Below are 19,516 nucleotides of genomic sequence, written 5' to 3'. Positions count from 1 at the left end.
GTAACCCAGGAGCACAGTAACAAGCCAGGAGGCAGGATAACCCAGGAGCACAGTAACAAGCCAGGAGGCAGGGTAACCCAGGAGCACAGTAACAAGCCAGGAGGCAGGATAACCCAGGGGCACTAACAAGCCAGGAGGCAGGATAACCCAGGAGCACAGTAACAAGCCAGGAGGCAGGATAACCCAGGAAGCACAGTAACAAGCCAGGAGGCAGGATAACCCAGGAGCACAGTAACAAGCCAGGAGGCAGGGTAACCCAGGAGCACAGTAACAAGCCAGGAGGCAGGATAACCCAGGTGCACAGTAACAAGCCAGGAGGCAGGGTAACCCAGGAAGCACAGTAACAAGCCAGGAGGCAGGATAACTCAGGAGCACAGTAACAAGCCATGAGGCAGGATAACCCAGGAGCACGGTGACAAGCCAGGAGGAAGGATAACCCAGGAGCACAGTAACAAGCCACGAGGCAGGATAACCCAGGAGCACAATAACAAGCCAGGAGGCACGATAACCCAGGAGCACAGTAACAAGCCAGGAAGCAGGATAACCCAGGAAGCACAGTAACAAGCCAGGAGGCAGGATAACCCAGGAGCACAGTAACAAGCCAGGAGGCAGGGTAAACCAGGAGCACAGTAACAAGCCAGGAGGCAGGATAACCCAGGAGCACAGTAACAAGCCAGGAGGCAGGGTAACCCTGGAAGCACAGTAACAAGCCAGGAGGCAGGGTAACCCTGGAAGCACAGTAACAAGCCAGGAGGCAGGATAACCCAGGAGCACAGTAACAAGCCATGAGGCAGGATAACCCAGGAGCACAGTGACAAGCCAGGAGGCAGGATAACCCAGGAGCACAGTAACAAGCCACGAGGCAGGATAACCCAGGAGCATAGTAACAAGCCAGGAGCACAGTAACAAGCCAGGAGGCACGATAACCCAGGAGCACAGTAACAAGCCAGGAAGCAGGATGACCCAGGAAGCACAGTAACAAGCCAGGAGGCAGGATAACATGCCAGGAGGCAGGATAACCCAGGAAGCACAGTAACAAGCTAGGAGGCTGGATAAGCCAGGAGGCAGGATAACAAGTCAGTAGGCAGGATAACAATCCAGGAGGCAGGATAACAAGCCAGGAGGCAGGATAACAAGTCAGGAGGCAGGATAACAAGTCAGGAGGTAGGATAACAAATCAGGAGGCAGGATAAGCCAGGAGGCAGGATAACAAGTCAGGAGGCAGGATAACAAGCCAGGAGGCAGGATAACAAGCCAGGAGGCAGGATAACAAGTCAGGAGGCAGAATAACAAGTCAGGAGGCAGGATAACAAGTCAGGAGGCAGAATAACAAGTCAGGAGGCAGGATAACAAGTCAGGAGGCAGAATAACAAGTCAGGAGGCAGGATAACAAGTCAGGAGGCAGAATAACAAGTCAGGAGGCAGGATAATAAGTCAGGAGGCAGGATAACAAGTCAGGAGGCAGGATAACAAGTCAGGAGGCAGAATAACAAGTCAGGAGGCAGGATAACAAGTCAGGAGGCAGGATAACAAGTCAGGAGGCAGAATAACAAGTCAGGAGGCAGGATAACAAGTCAGGAGGCAGGATAACAAGTCAGGAGGCAGAATAACAAGTCAGGAGGCAGGATAACAAGTCAGGAGGCAGAATAACAAGTCAGGAGGCAGAATAACAAGTCAGGAGGCAGGATAACAAGTCAGGAGGCAGGATAACAAGTCAGGAGGCAGAATAACAAGTCAGGAGGCAGGATAACAAGTCAGGAGGCAGGATAACAAGTCAGGAGGTAGGATAACAAGTCAGGAGGGAGGATAACAAGTCAGGAGGGAGGATAACAAGTCAGGAGGTAGGATAACAAGTCAGGTGGCAGGATAACAAGTCAGGAGGGAGGATAACAAGTCAGGAGGGAGGATAACAAGTCAGGAGGGAGGATAACAAGCCAGGAGGCAGAATAACAAGTCAGGAGGCAGGATAACAAGTCAGGAGGTAGGATAACAAGTCAGGAGGCAGGATAACAAGTCAGGAGGTAGGATAACAAGTCAGGAGGTAGGATAACAAGTCAGGAGGGAGGATAACAAGTCAGGAGGGAGGATAACAAGTCAGGAGGGAGGATAACAAGTCAGGAGGCAGGATAACAAGTCAGGAGGGAGGATAACAAGTCAGGAGGGAGGATAACAAGTCAGGAGGCAGAATAACAAGTCAGGAGGCAGAATAACAAGTCAGGAGGCAGGATAACAAGTCAGGAGGCAGAATAACAAGTCAGGAGGCAGGATAACAAGTCAGGAGGGAGGATAACAAGTCAGGAGGCAGAATAACAAGTCAGGAGGCAGAATAACAAGTCAGGAGGCAGAATAACAAGTCAGGAGGCAGGATAACAAGTCAGGAGGCAGAATAACAAGTCAGGAGGCAGAATAACAAGTCAGGAGGTAGGATAACAAGTCAGGAGGCAGAATAACAAGTCAGAGGCAGGATAACAAGTCAGGAGGCAGAATAACAAGTCAGGAGGCAGGATAACAAGCCAGGAGGCAGGATAACAAGTCAGGAGGCAGAATAACAAGTCAGGAGGCAGAATAACAAGTCAGGAGGCAGAATAACAAGTCAGGAGGCAGAATAACAAGTCAGGAGGCAGAATAACAAGTCAGGAGGCAGGATAACAAGTCAGGAGGCAGGATAACAAGTCAGGAGGCAGGATAACAAGTCAGGAGGCAGGATAACAAGTCCGGAGGCAGAATAACAAGTCAGGAGGCAGAATAACAAGTCAGGAGGCAGGATAACAAGTCAGGAGGCAGAATAACAAGTCAGGAGGCAGAATAACAAGTCAGGAGGCAGAATAACAAGTCAGGAGGCAGAATAACAAGTCAGGAGGCAGAATAACAAGTCAGGAGGCAGAATAATAAGTCAGGAGGCAGGATAACAAGTCAGGAGGCAGAATAACAAGTCAGGAGGCAGAATAACAAGTCAGGAGGCAGAATAAAAAGTCAGGAGGCAGAATAACAAGTCAGGAGGCAGGATAACAAGTCAGGAGGCAGAATAACAAGTCAGGAGGCAGAATAACAAGTCAGGAGGTAGGATAACAAGTCATGAGGCAGAATAACAAGTCAGGAGGCAGGATAACAAGTCAGGAGGCAGAATAACAAGTCAGGAAGCAGAATAACAAGTCAGGAGGTAGGATAACAAGTCAGGAGGCAGAATAACAAGTCAGGAGGCAGGATAACAAGTCAGGAGGCAGAATAACAAGTCAGGAGGCAGAATAACAAGTCAGGAGGTAGGATAACAAGTCAGGAGGCAGAATAACAAGTCAGGAGGCAGGATAACAAGTCAGGAGGCAGAATAACAAGTCAGGAGATAGAATAACAAGTCAGGAGGTAGGATAACAAGTCAGGAGGCAGAATAACAAGTCAGGAGGCAGGATAACAAGTCAGGAGGCAGAATAACAAGTCAGGAGGCAGAATAACAAGTCAGGAGGCAGGATAACAAGTCAGGAGGCAGAATAACAAGTCAGGAGGCAGAATAACAAGTCAGGAGGTAGGATAACAAGTCAGGAGGGAGGATAACAAGTCAGGAGGCAGGATAACAAGCCAGGAGGCAGGATAACAAGTCAGGAGGCTGGATAACAAGTCAGGAGGCAGGATACCAAGTCAGGAGGGTGGATAACGAGTCAGGTGGCAGGATAACAAGTCAGGAGGCAGGATAACAAGTCAGGAGGCAGGATAACAAGTCAGGTGGCAGGATAACAAGTCAGGTGGCAGGATAACAAGTCAGTAGGCAGGATAACAAGTCAGGAGGGTGGATAACAAGTCAGGAGGCAGGATAACAAGTCAGGTGTGGTAGAGGGCGTTGTGCGAGGGGTGGTAGAGGGGGCGGTGGAAGGGATAGTGGAAGGGGTGGTGGGTTAGATAGTGGAAGGGATGGTGGACGGGGTAACGGAAGGGGTGGTAGGAGGGGTGGTGGAAGGGGTAGTAAGAGGGGTAGTGGAAGGGGTAGTAAGAGGGGTAGTGGAAGGGGTGGAGGGAGGACTGGTTGATTGGGTAGTGGGAGTGGTGGAAGGGGTAGTGGATGGGGTGGTGGGAGGGGTGGTGGAAGAGGGTGGTGGAAGGGGTGGTAGGAAGAGGGTAGTGGAAGGGGTGGTAGGAAGAGGTGGTGGGAAGGGTAGTGGGAGAGGTTGTGGAAGGGGTTGTGGGGTAGAATTCGTCATGCACTAGTATTGATTGTGGGTGGGAGGGAAGTGGAGGGGTGGTTGGGGAGGCTGGAGGAGGGGTAGTAGGTGACGGGTTCAGGGGGGAGGAGATGTAGGAAGCAGGAGGCATGCAGGGGGAGGGGTAGTAGAGGAGGGGTCAAGCAGAGGGAGGGGTAGTAAGGAAGGGGTCAAGCAGAGTAAGGGGTAGTAGAAGAGGGGTCAGACAAGAGTAGTAGTAGGGGAGGGGGCAGACAAGGGAAGGGGTAGGAGGAAAGGAGTCAGACATTAATAGGGGAAGTAGGGGAGGGGTCAGACAGGGAAAGGGGGAAGTAGGAGAGGGGGTCAGACAGGGGGACGGGTAGTAATGGAGGAGGCAGGCAGGTTTAGGGGTAGTAGGGGAGGGATCATGCAGGGGGAACGGTAGTAGAGGGGAGGGGCAAGCAGGAGGCAAGCAGGGGAGGGAAAGTAAGGAAGAGGGGAAGTAAGGGAGGGGGAAGGCAGGGAGAGGGGAAGTAAGGGAAGGGGAAGGCAGGGGGAGGGGAAGTAAGGGAGGGGACAGGTAGGGAGAGGGGAAGGCAGGGGAGCGGCAGGGGAGAAGTAAGGGACGGGACAGGCAGGGGGAGGGAAAGTAAGGGACGGTGCAGACAGGGGAGGGGAAGTAAGGGAAGGAGAAAATATTAGTACACACACACACACACACACACACACACCTCTGCCCTTTTCTCTGGATCCAGGAGCTGTTTTCTCATGGGGAAAATTTTAACATGGTGTTGCAACTAGCCGCCTGCAGCAACAATCTGGTTGATCAGGCAAACACCAGCCAAACCTGGCCAGGCAGTGGCAATAGGAAAACTCTCAAAATCCATCACAGGTACGGCTGGAAAACGTGTTTCCATAAGACACCTGCTGTCCATGTTCACCCATCAGTATAATAGGTACCTGGATGTTAGTGGACTGGTGTGGGTCGCATCCTGGGACAAAACTGACCTAATTTGCCTGAAATGCTCTGCATAACAAGCGGCTTTCTATATAGTAGTATGTCATTGATGTCATCTAGGACTGTATACTTTGTACATGTACTTGTAGAAATAATTACTATTACAGGTCTTCTGACCGTCGCATGTAGGCCTATTAAGTAGTCGTAAGATTTACCGTGTAGGCAGTGTTGTGCACAAACATTGCAGTCAGGTTTATAAAGCTTGGCAAATTTGTGTTTCACTGTACACAAATAACCGATACGTAGGAGAACGTAGCCAGAATGTTCCCTTGAGCTAATCTGCCTGGACTTCCTACTCACATCTGCAACATTGCAAGCTCCTGTTGTGTTGATTGCATCTTGCATCCCTTGTTCGTGATTATTACATAGTAACATGTGTGTAAATTACTCACTATGATAACCCCCAAAAACATCTGACACAGTGATTTATTTACTTCGGTGTCCCGGCAGCTAAGATCAAACTTTCCAGTGACTGCTGTTTAAAGTACAGTGACTCAGGAGGAGGCGGAGGATGATCAACTTTCAAAATATCACATCTGTTTCCAAATCGGCAAAAATGTCTTGAAGCGTCGCTAATCACCGTCACACACACCACACAACATAATCACCGTCACACACACCACACAACATAATCACCGTCACACACACCACACAACATAATCACCGTCACACACACCACACAACATAATCACCGTCACACACACCACACAGCATAATCACCGTCACACACCACACAACATAATCACCGTCACACACACCACACAGCATAATCACCGTCACACACAACATAATCACCGTCACACACACCACACAGCATAATCACCGTCACACACCACACAACATAATCACCGTCACACACACCACACAGCATAATCACCGTCACACACACCACACAACATAATCACCGTCACACACACCACACAGCATAATCACCGTCACACACACCACACAACATAATCACCGTCACACACACCACACAACATAATCACCGTCACACACACCACACAACATAATCACCGTCACACACACCACACAGCATAATCACCGTCACACACACCACACAGCATAATCACCGTCACACACACCACACAGCATAATCACCGTCACACACACCACACAGCATAATCACCGTCACACACACCACACAACATAATCACCGTCACACACACCACACAACATAATCACCGTCACACACACCACACAGCATGATCACCGTCACACACACCACACAGCATAATCACCGTCACACCACACAACATAATCACCGTCACCCACACAACATAATCACCGTCACACCACACAACATAATCACCGTCACCCACACCAAACAACATAATCACCGTCACACCACACAACATAATCACCGTCACACACACCACACAGCATAATTACCGTCACACACCACACAACATAATCACCGTCACACACCACACAGCATAATTACCGTCACACACCACAACATAATCACAGTCACACACCACACAGCATAATTACCGTCACACACCATACAACATAATCACCGTCACACACACCACGCAAAATAATCACCGTCACACACCACACAATATAATAACGTCACACACACCACAAAATAATCACCGTCACACACACCACACAGCATAATCACCGTCACACACACAGCATAATCACCGTCACACACCACACAGCATAATCACCGTCACACGCACCACACAGCATAATCACCGTCACACACACACCACACAGCATAATCACCGTCACACCACACAACATAATCACCGTCACACACCACACAGCATAATCACCGTCACACACACTGCACAACATGATCACCGTCACACACACCATACAACATAATCACCGTCACACACACCACATAACATAATCACCGTCACACACACCATACAACATAATCACCGTCACACACCACACAGCATAATCACCGTCACACACACCACACAACATAATCACCGTCACACACACCATACAACAATCACCGTCACACACCATACAACATAATCACCGTCACACACACCATACAACATAATGACCGTCACACACACCACACAACAATCACCGTCACACACACCATACAACAATCACCCTCACACACACCACACAACATAATCACCGTCACACACACCACACAACATAATCACCGTCACACACACCACACAACATAATCACCGTCACTCACACCACACAACATAATCACCGTCACACACACCATACAACAATCACCCTCACACACACCACACAATATAATCACCGTCACACACACCATACAACAATCACCGTCACACACACCATACAACAATCACCGTCACACCACACAACAATCACCGTCACACACACCACACAACATAATACTGGAAACTACATAATTTGAGAAATATACATGTTAGTCAAGTAGGCAAAGCATCACCTAACAACACAGGAGTCACGTGATCACATTGTCTTCATCCCAGAATGGCATTCTTCAGGTCACATTGTGTCACTCACACCTCACTCTCCACATATATACACAGTCTTTTCAGTCCTTGTGTGTTAGAAGTGATCAAGGTCCCAGGACCGAAACGTTTTCTGATAAATACGTCGTAGTGTTTGCTTTCTTGTCTTTCTAAACCAACTTGTCGGTATCTGTTACCAAGGTTTATACCAGTAGTAGTGTTGAACGTACTGGTTGACTACTTGACTGTAGTGATGTATTGTGCCTGGTATTGTTGAGTGGGGCGCCAGGGAGGATAGCTTAAACTGGTCCTCACCTCTCCCCCCACCCCCACCTGTCTGAGTGTTGATTGCCAACTGACTGTGAGGGAGACAGACAGACAGACACACGCCCACACACACATGCTGAGCAGGCCAAGTGTCTACTGACAAGCAGTGCCTCTGACAACCAGTATGGCTCTTGGAGCAGGGTCAGTGTGGACCTAGTAGCGACCAGTGAAGAGGCGGGGGCCAGGAGCTATGACTCGACCCCTGCAACCACAATTGAGTACAGTTAGGTGAGCGCACACACACACACACACACACACACACAGGGAGAGCGTGCAGCAAAGTAGGAGGGATAATGTCATATGTAAGAGTCATCACTTACTCCCAAACACAAACATACAATCTTTCTCTCTCCCTGTCTCTTAGTGTGTGTGTGTGTTTACGTAACTCTGGGAGAGTTGAGCATCAGCTCCTGTCCCTGTCTTTCAACCAAATACCACCCGTTTCGCCACCCCCACGAGTCCAGCCATACCCATCCTCAAAACTATGCATGTATGGTACTTGAACAACCACACCGCTGAACTGGATACTCTTAAAATGCTAAACAACCCTCTCTTTACTCTCCCCGCAGGTGACGATCATCATCAAGGGCCACTCAGGGTGTGGATCAGAGCGCACCTACGAAGCATCGACCGAGGCACTACCTAGAGCCTTCGTGGACGGCACTACCTGGTCTGGCGGCTCTCCTGAAAGACCCTACATCGAGGTGCACGAGAAGATGCCAGGGGAACACACACTCATCACAGTCTCCTTCATTAATGCTACCGTCGCTGTCAGGAAGATCGGCAGGTGGGTCGGGAAGATCGGCAGGTGGGTCGGGAAGATCGGCAGGTGGGTCGGGAAGATCGGCAGGTGGGTCGGGAAGATCGGCAGGTGGGTCGGGAAGATCGGCAGGTGGGTCGGGAAGATCGGCAGGTGTGGTCATGATCAAAAAGATCGGCAAGTCGTGAACACTCCACACCAAATATTATCCTCCCGGTAGATTTCATCCTGTAGAAGTCTTCAAGAGGAAACTGGACAAATACCTCCCCAGTTGACTTTGAAGAGGCCATCGACAGCATACCCATGCATTCTACTCCAGGACTAGACTTCTGGAACTCTGTATTCATCAAAAATCGCAAGAACCATTATTTCCATCCTTTAGTATTTTATGGAGAAGAGACCTAGACAATCATTCCATAGTAATTGAAAACCATTGCATTAAAAAAGACCTTGTTAAGTGTAAGAGGTTCCCGATTCTTCATCTTCCTTCCTCCTTGCATCAAGTGAATTACTAACAACTCTTTGTTATGAACACAGGTGTGTCTTGGTTTGTACACCTAGCTGTAGCACGATAATCACTTACACAGCTATGTACAATGAAGCAAGCACAAGGCACGGTGACCAGACATGAAGGTAAGTCTGCCAAGGATGATTCACGAGTGTACCACATCACAACTTTGGCGGGCTTCCGTATGATTGGCTGGTTGAACCACGGTGCTGGTATAACGATGGGACCCGTACTTATTAAACTCTTAGCACCTGGTTTACTGGTCGGAGTCATGCTTATATAGGTGTATGACATATACCGAATAAAATGTAACATACTCTTAGTATGCCACACCCCCACCCCGAACGAAAGCTGATAGCCAGAACCAGGCATCCTCCATGGGTAGTGTGCCACAATGGAACGAAATACTAATGGAACTGCTTTTCCTCTCAACCATCCAACTCGTTAGGTAGTGTTCAACTCGGGAACTTTCAAGTCAGATAGAATCTTAGAGCGAGACAGCAGACTAGGACTAGCGTAGGTTCAAAACACTTGTGGATGGGAGCAAGTGTCCCTCACTAAAAAACCTTATGGCCAGATTTACTCAAATTTTACTTTATGACCATAAAGGGGGAAAATGAGCTTACTACCATTTTGTCCCTAAAACACCCTAGCAAATTATGTTCTGGAAGAGGGTGTCGGCCTGCTTATTATCCTTGCCGACTATGTGGCGTTATGGAGAGGTTGTACGCTTAAAATAAGTGTTCTCGTCTTCATGGAGCTAAGATACGTCAGGCTTGTGGCCACTGGAGTTACCTGGAGTTTACCTGAAGAGAGTTCCGGGGGTCAACGCCCCCGCGGCCCGGTCTGTGACCAGGCCTCCTGGTGGATCAGAGCCTGATCAACCAGGCTGTTGCTGCTGGCTGCACGCAAACCAACGTACGAGCCACATCCCGGCCGATCAGGAACCGACTTTAGGTGCTTGTCCAGTGCCAGCTTGAAGACTGCCAGGGGTCTGTTGGTAATCCCCCTTATGTATGCTGGGAGGCAGTTGAACAGTCTCGGACCCCTGACACTTATTGTATGGTCTCTTAACGTGCTAGTGACACCCCTGCTTTTCATTGGGGGGATGTTGCATTGTCTGCCAAGTCTTTTGCTTTCGTAGTGAGTGATTTTCGTGTGCAAGTTCGGTACTAGTCCCTCTAGGATTTTCCAGGTGTATATAATCATGTATCTCTCCTGCCTGCGTTCCAGGGAATACAGGTTCAGGAACCTCAAGCGCTCCCAGTAATTGAGGTGTTTGATCTCCGTTATGCGCGCCGTGAAGGTTCTCTGTACATTTTCTAGGTCAGCAATTTCACCTGCCTTGAAAGGTGCTGTTAGTGTGCAGCAATATTCCAGCCTAGATAGAACAAGTGACCTGAAGAGTGTCATCATGGGCTTGGCATCCCTCGTTTTGAAGGTTCTCATTATCCATCCTGTCATTTTTCTAGCAGATGCGATCGATACAATGTTATGGTCCTTGAAGGTGAGATCCTCCAACATGATCACTCCCAGGTCTTTGACGTTGGTGTTTCGCTCTATTTTGTGGCCAGAATTTGTTTTGTACTCTGATGAAGATTTAATTTCCTCGTGTTTACCATATCTGAGTAATTGAAATTTCTCATCGTTGAACTTCATATTGTTTTCTGCAGCCCACTGAAAGATTTGGTTGATGTCTGCCTGGAGCCTTGCAGTGTCTGCAATGGAAGACACTGTCATGCAGATTCGGGTGTCATCTGCAAAGGAAGACACGGTGCTGTGGCTGACATCCTTGTCTGTGTCAGATATGAGGATGAGGAACAAGATGGGAGCGAGTACTGTGCCTTGTGGAACAGAGCTTTTCACCGTGCCTGCCTCGGACTTTACTCTGTTGACTACTACTCTCTGTGTTCTGTTAGTGAGGAAATTATAGATCCATCGACCGACTTTTCCTGTTATTCCTTTAGCACGCATTTTGTGCGCTATTACGCCATGGTCACACTTGTCGAAGGCTTTTGCAAAGTCTGTATATATTACATCTGCATTCTTTTTGTCTTCTAGTGCATCTAGGACCTTGTCGTAGTGATCCAATAGTTGAGACAGACAGGAGCGACCTGTTCTAAACCCATGTTGCCCTGGGTTGTGTAACTGATGGGTTTCTAGATGGGTGGTGATCTTGCTTCTTAGGACTCTTTCAAAGATTTTTATGATATGGGATGTTAGTGCTATCGGTCTGTAGTTCTTTGCTGTTGCTTTACTGCCCCCTTTGTGGAGTGGGGCTATGTCTGTTGTTTTTAGTAACTGTGGGACGACCCCCGTGTCCATGCTCCCTCTCCATAGGATGGTAAAGGCTCGTGATAGGGGCTTCTTGCAGTTCTTGATGAACACGGAGTTCCATGAGTCTGGCCCTGGGGCAGAGTGCATGGGCATGTCATTTATCGCCTGTTCGAAGTCATTTGGCGTCAGGATAACATCAGATAGGCTTGTGTTAACCAAATTCTGTGGCTCTCTCATAAAAAATTCATTTTGATCTTCGACTCTCAGTCTGGTTAGTGGCTTGCTAAAAACTGAGTCATATTGGGACTTGAGTAGCTCACTCATTTCCTTGCTGTCATCTGTGTAGGACCCATCTTGTTTAAGTAAGGGCCCAATACTGGACGTTGTTCTCGACTTTGATTTGGCATAGGAGAAGAAATACTTTGGGTTTCTTTCGATTTCATTTATGGCTTTTAGTTCTTCCCGCGATTCCTGACTCCTATAAGATTCCTTTAGCTTAAGTTCGATGTTTGCTATTTCTCTGACCAGTGTCTCCCTACGCATTTCAGATAGATTGACCTCTTTTAGCCGCTCTGTTATTCTTTTCCATCGCCTGTAAAGAGAGCGCCTGTCTCTTTCTATTTTACATCTACTCCTCCTTTTTCTTAGAGGAATAAGTCTTGTGCATACATCGAGTGCCACCAAGTTAAGATAAGTTCTAGGCATAAGTTCGGGGTCTGTGTTGCTTAGTATATCTTCCCAGCTTATATCGGTTAGGACTTGGTTTACTTGGTCCCACTTTATGTTTTTGTTATTGAAGTTGAATTTGGTGAATGCTCCCTCGTGACTAATCTCATTTTGTCGGTCTGGGGCTCTGCGCATACATGTCTGAACCTCAATTATGTTGTGATCTGAGTATATTGTTTTTGATATGGTGACATTTCTTATCAGATCATCATTGTTAGTGAAGATGAGGTCTAGTGTATTCTCCATTCTAGTAGGCTCTATTATTTGCTGGTTTAAATTGAATTTTGTGCAGAGATTTAAAAGCTCGTGTGAGTGTGAGTTTTCATCAGAGCTGCCTCCTGGTGTTATTACTGCAACAATATTATTTGCTATATTCCTCCATTTTAGGTGCCTTAAGTTGAAATCCCCCAGGAGCAAGATGTTGGGTGCAGGAGCTGGAAGATTTTCCAGACAGTGGTCAATTTTTAACAGCTGTTCCTGAAATTGCTGGGATGTTGCATCCGGAGGCTTGTAGACTACCACAATGACTAGGTTTTGGTTCTCGACCTTTACTGCTAAAACTTCCACTACATCATTTGAGGCATTAAGCAGTTCTGTGCAAACAAGTGACTCTGCAATGTACAGGCCAACCCCCCCCCCCTTTTGCCTGTTCACTCTGTCACATCTGTATAGGTTGTAACCTGGGATCCATATTTCGTTGTCTAAGTGATCCTTTATGTGGGTCTCAGTGAAAGCCGCGAACATTGCCTTTGCCTCTGCAAGCAGTCCACGGATGAAAGGTATTTTGTTGTTTGTTGCTGGCTTTAGACCCTGTATATTTGCAAAGAAGAATGTCATCGGACTGGTGGTATTGTTGGTACTGGGGGGGGGATTTTTTTTCCGGCATTAGTATCTGTATCTGTTGGTTTGGAGTGGAGGCCATCGACTGTGGTTCCACTCCAGGAATGACTGGATTTGGTGTACAATTTCTGCCATTTCCTGCCAGTTTTTTTCCTTCCTGGCACTAAAAAACCTCTCCCTCTTGAGTGGCTGTGGCTACCCAGGTTTTCCCATGGCCTGGATGTTTTGTATCTTTTTGTCCCCTTTAGATGGTGTGCCTGGCAATTTAAGTTATAGCACAGTCTTTCCTGTACTGAAGAGGTACACATTTCAGGGTGAAAAAGCTTACAGGAAGGGAGTTTGCATTTTCCTGTTGTCATATGGGCACGGCATTTTCTAGGGTGGTCATAGTTGCACGTCCCATCTGTTTTTCCAGATTTCCCATGTCTGCAGATACCAAGTGCATAGTATGTGCACAGGCTTGGTTTCCGTTTGCCTTGGGTTTCTGTGACTGTATTCCCTGTTGGTGCATGTTTACCTGTCTTATTCCTATCTTCCCTAGCACCAACAATGGAGCTCCCACCAGTTGTTTTTTTTAATATATCCTCACTGTTGCTAGTGGAGTCCTCTTGTTTGTTATTTCCTGTTGTATTTCTTGTTTGCAATATTGGTTTTATCTTATCTTTGACTACACTTGTTTCCCCACTACAGCTCCTGTCCCCTATGAGGTCATTTATATGCATTCCTTCCTGCGTATAATTCCCGACTACCTGGACAAAATCTCCAGCTTCACCATTACTGTCTCCCAGGACAGCACCTCCAGCTTCACCATTACTGTCTCCCAGGACAGCATCTCCAGCTTCACCATTACTGTCTCCCAGGACAGCACCTCCAGCTTCACCATTTCTGTCTCCCAGGACAGCACCTCCAGCTTCACCATTACTGTCTCCCAGGACAGCACCTCCAGCTTCACCATTACTGTCTCCCAGGACAGCACCTCCAGCTTCACCATTACTGTCTCCCAGGACAGCACTATCAGCCCCACATTTACTGACTACCAGAACATCACCTCCAGCCTTACAATTTCTGACTACATGGCCAGTATCAAGGGCAGTACCATTCAGCCCAGACTTTTTATGTTCCCATCTGTTGTAGAAAGCTTCCAGGTTGTCTATGAAAGCAGCTTTGATGTTATCCTATTTTAATACCCTTGTGATTTTAGTCCACAGATTTATCTCCTTTGGGCATACCCAAAAACACTTCCCTGTTTTAATACTGCTTGTAGCTAGTTCTTGGATACCTGCACTAGGGGCATGACACCAATTTCCACAAAAAAGACAATTTATCCATGTGGAAGCCCGTTTGTTTGATTTATTGCAGACTACACACAGCTTCATAATGATTTGAATGGTTGATTTACTGTAATTCTACTAGCAACCTCTTGAATACTCTATTAATAACCTCTTTAAGTAAAGCTCTAGCTATCTGTATTTCTATTTCTAACTGTACTTTTATATCAGGACAGCTTACCGGAGTACGCTCCTGGAGTTTGTTTTATATTTATTGTTTGTGTTTATAAGGGCGCCTACAACCCCATCCGTTTACAGTCTGCTTTATTGTCCAACGAATCCGTTTGAAACCGGCCAAGGGTTCGACCAGTCGAGGGTTCGATCCAGTCGAGGGTTCGGAGCCAGTCTGATCTGATCAGTGGGTCACTTATTTAAAACATACTGGTCGGTGATTTGGGCTAACACATGAAGGATCTACTGGAAAATTCTACCCGAGTAATATGTTATTTGATTGATACAAAAGTATAACTTGCGTGTTGAAGAAACCGGTGACTGCTGGCAACTCCTACAGTGACGAACGGTCGAGCCTCAACCCTTGTTTATCAATCGCTGTATCTAGCTTTTCTAGTTTTTCTTTTTGGCCTCCACCACAATAAATGCTATATTATCACTATAGTTGACTGGTGGAAATTTTGGAGGAGGGACGCTTTTTCTGTAGTAATAATTGCTTCTCGTTGTGTATATTGCGACCGCTGGTAACTACAGGTTATATGAAATTCGCAGTAACGTCTGGTATTTCAAGAAAAAGAAACTAATGAAAGTCACTCCACTCCACTAAGTACCATTATAATACTGGTTAGTTGCTACTACAGCACTGTATTCTGCTATTCACTGGTATCACTAGATTATATGCGAGTACACTAGCAGGCCAGGAAGATTATTAAAAACAGCTGACCACTGTGGTAAGTTTCTGGCGACTTCTGGCACCTGCCTCTATAGGCTTATCACTTCATTTACAAATTCACCTGTTTTCAAATGATACTTTAGCCTTTATCATCTATATACTAGGGAGCCACTGTAGTATACACTATAACACTATGTATACACAATGCTATCAGGGAGACTTTCTTTCCTCTGACAAGAAAAGTTCAATTATTATTATTTTTTCACACGGCACCCAGGCCTATGATTCCCCTCTGGTAGTAAACTCTGCTAGGTAGTGCACACTAATTCTCCTTTTTTGACTCAGTATATAATGTTTTCCGCCCAAGATTGGTTCCAGGCGCTAGAGGGATGTATCGTATAGGATTGATGACACAAATTAAAGTTCTAGCACGTAAGAGCGACCGTGAAAACACGAGAAAACCCGGAGCACAACGAGGCACGCTGACACACACACACACGCACCACTGAAGATAGATACCACATGTGATGAGCAGGTCAAGAACACATCAAAATGTTCCAGCATAAATACCAGGGCCAAGACTACACCTGGGTTCATAATACCCTTTAACTGTCTTCAAGAGAGGACTGGACAGATTCCTTAAAACATTTCCTGACCAGCCAGGCTGCGGTTCATACATTGGACTGCATGCGGTCATCATTAACAGCCTGGTTGATTAAGCCTTGAGCCACTGGGAGGCCTGGTCATGGACCAGGTCATGGGGGACATTGATTCTCAGAAACACACTTCGGGTATCCTTCAAGTAAGTGCCACATCAACCAGGCTGTGATAGATATGTGAACCAGTGGACATCAGCAACAACAGCCTGGTTAACCAGACAAGCCTGGCTCAGGGCCGGACCGCAGTAGGAAAACTCTCGAAACTCATCCAAGGTATATCATCAAAGGTCAGGAAAATAGGCAGGCAGTCTAGAAGGTGGGGCCAGGAGCTGAGTCTCGACCCCTTCACAAACACAGGACAGTGGTAAAATATATAGTTGATAGGCTTCACATGTATACAAGTAACACTTCCTCCTCAGGTATGTGATTGTTTAAGTGACACTGCTCCTCCTCAGGTACCAGACTAGGTAACACTGGTCCTCCTCAGGTACCAGACTAGGTAACATTGCTCCTTGTCAGGTACCAGACTAGGTAACATTGCTCCTCTTCAAGTACCAGACTAGGTAACATTGCTCCTTAGTAGGTACCAGACTAAGTAATACGTATTAGTCTTTCACAGGTACAGGACTATCCAAATAACATTGCTTCTTTACAGGTACCTGACTGTGCAAGTAACACTGCCAGAGAAGTTATTGCGTGAGCTGGAAGGTGACGATGAGTTACAGTTGTGTCTACAGGGCTGTCCTCCTCATGAACTGCTAGACAGGGCCGGCGCTGCATCCGCCGTAGCCATGAGCAAAAAGAAGGTATAAAGCTTCTCTACCTAGTGCTATTTTTTGTATGCGCAATTGAAAAAGTCTATCCATAATTTGACAGCATGTAAAAAGCCATCACAGTAATAATAATAATAATAATAATAATAATAATAATAATAATAATAATAATAATAATAATTTTATTTACTACAAGTACATGTACAAGGTATACAGGCCTAGCTGACATCAATGACATACTATTGCTATATAGAAAGCCACATGTTATGCAGAGCATTTCTGGCAAATTAGGCCAGTTTTGTCCCAGGATGTGATCCACACCAGTCGAATAACACGCAGGTACCCACTTTACTGATGGGTGAACATAGACAAGCGGTGTAAGGAAACACATCCAATGATCCTACCCTCGCTGGGAATTGAACCCAGACCCTTGCCATGTGAAGCGATAGCTTTAGCCACCAGGCCACAGGGCACCATAATTCCTGTTTAATTTTGGATGACATATTCAGTCACATTTACAAGTAACTACACTATTATATAAGAGCTGAAATGCAATGCCATTAAATTGATGTATAAAACACACACACACACATACAGGCCTAGTGTCTAATCGACATGTGCCTAGGACAAAATGGTAACTAAAATACACACACACACACACACACACACCACTTGGGTATTTCTATTGTCGAAACATATTACCTGCAAAATAGACTTCTTCAGTCGAATACCAGCAATTATATCACAGGAGATAGTAGAAGTAGGTTTGGGGTAGTCATTTTTCCAGGCCTGGAGGGATTGACCACTTCCTACCATGGCTGAGGGACTGATCACCTTAAAATTACCTTTTCTACTGTCTCCAGTATTATGTTCACTTGTATTTTCTGGCATATAAGGCGCACAGGAATATAAGACGTATTAGACGATGTTTCCAAGCAGTTGTAAGGTGACATTAGTAAACAAAGCCTACCTTTGACCCTGACCTTGAGCATACAAGGCACAGCATGATTTTCCAAGACTTTTTGTAGAGAAAAAGCATGCCTTATATGCTGGAAAATATGGTAACAAATGCCAGTTATACAAGCAATGTGTTTTGGCAGTAAATATACCCAGATATTGCATGTTTGTCTTATTCATCACGGTACACTTTATTTTCTCAAATAAATTGTGAACACAGATCAGTGAAAGGTGAACATCCACTTGGATCAATAAAATGAAACACAAGTCAGAGGTCCTCTTCAGCAGATGATCTCCTAAAGTTGGACATACATACAGTGTTTGGGGGAAATGAGAGGTTATCAGGTTTGACTTAAGGAAGGGAAAGGTAGCTCTTGTTCCTTTGACCAAGAGTCATTCACTACTGTCAATACATTTTACTTAAGGGAAAAAGTTCAGAATTCCCAGAAATTGGACCAACAAAATGAAACGCAGTAAATAAGAGATATATATATTTTGGTCGCGGTCAAGAGACCCTCTTCAGAAAAGGATGATGGTCTCTGGCTGTAGCGAAAATATGCAAGCACAGGTGTCTTCTTTTTTTACCACTGTTTCATTTTTTTATTTTCTGCTTAAACCTAGAAATTGGACTATTGTTGTATTCATAAGAAACCATTAAATCCATAGGAGACATACAACACCTGGGAAATGGGAGGTAATCAGGTTGATTCAAGTAAGGGAAGGGTAGTTCCAATTTCTTGAATCAAGAGTCCTTTACCAGCATTTAGGCACCCCCTTGCAGGGCCAACCCTAATAAATGCTCAGTAATACACATTACTTACAGCACAAAGTGTATGTGCCTAGTGTTTTATTTTTTTTACCAAAATTTTGGATTTTGAAACACATTTAATTAATAAAACTACAGTATTCTGTCCCTTGCCTTATATGTATGTATGTAGACATGTATGATTGTCATATTCATGAGGAAGTGTTAAACCTAATGGGGAATGGGAGGTTATAATCAGGTTTGATTAAAGAAGAAAATTTCAGTTCCTTGAATCAAAAACCAACACCAGATACCCCTACACTCTTAACACATACAACAATAGAAATATTAAACATTTTGAAATTTCTCTCGCATATAATCACTTTTTAAAATGTCTGACAGTGTACCTGAACATCTCTTTGCAGGCTACAAAGTTGTGTAAGGAATACAATATCACTGATTATTACCTGGATTCCTGCATCTTCGACCTTGTCACGACAGGCGATCAGAGTTTCCGAATTGCAGCTCAGGCTGCCCAGAAGGATCTCTGGGAGCACGACCCTGTTGGGGCACAAAGACTTCTTCTCAACTGTTCACAGCCACCCTGTGTATGGAACATCAACTCTTCTCAACAATCATACCAGTGTAGTTCTATAATGATGCTGGCTCTTGTATTATTGGTCATAAATGTATGGGTTGAGCGGTAGCCAGCATCTTGGACAGTATCATCCGTTCAAGGGTGTTAGGGGAAAAGGAGAGCTAATGTCACTGTTTACTGCAAGGCAGAGTAATATGTATTATGCTAATGAGCAGTGACTGGAGAGCCTCAGAGATATAATGTACTGTATTTATCTAAAAAAAAAGTTGATGAAAGGTTTTAATCAGTCATAAAATTTGTATACAAAAGTGGTGTTGTGGCTAGAAGATTAAAAATAAAATATGCACTCAAGATGTAGGTGTGTTCCATTAATTACTGTATTCAGAAGCTGAACGTAATAGTCACAGTCGTGTGAATATGAAAGCTGTTCTAGTTATCAGTGTATGTAATGCTAGTGTCAAAACATATACTACTACCTTCCATCTTAAAGTGTTAAACTGTACATGCATAGATGAGATGTAGCTGTAGTCATTATTTATTCAAATTTCTTCACTAACAATCCTGTATGTAGTGAAA

General features: G+C 45.8%; 1 protein-coding gene across 2 annotated transcripts in view; it reads left to right on the top strand.

The window, feature by feature from the left end:
• Window positions 1–19,294, top strand: part of LOC128694245 (repulsive guidance molecule B) — a 329,138-nt gene extending 309,844 nt beyond the window's left edge. For both annotated transcript variants that reach the window (XM_053784270.2, XM_053784269.2), the window contains exons 3-5: window positions 8,495–8,712; window positions 16,523–16,673; window positions 18,768–19,294. In XM_053784270.2, coding sequence (XP_053640245.1) covers window positions 8,495–8,712; window positions 16,523–16,673; window positions 18,768–19,049 — 651 coding nt within the window. In that variant the 3' untranslated portion in view covers window positions 19,050–19,294. The remainder of the gene's footprint in view (window positions 1–8,494; window positions 8,713–16,522; window positions 16,674–18,767) is intronic.
• Window positions 19,295–19,516: the final 222 nt, after the last annotated feature.

The sequence above is a fragment of the Cherax quadricarinatus genome, chromosome 43 (assembly GCF_038502225.1).
Source record: "Cherax quadricarinatus isolate ZL_2023a chromosome 43, ASM3850222v1, whole genome shotgun sequence".
In the NCBI taxonomy this organism is placed as follows: Eukaryota; Metazoa; Arthropoda; class Malacostraca; order Decapoda; family Parastacidae; genus Cherax; species Cherax quadricarinatus.
Note: the sequence above shows the minus strand (reverse complement) of the source record. Positions and strands in the feature narration are given on the sequence as shown.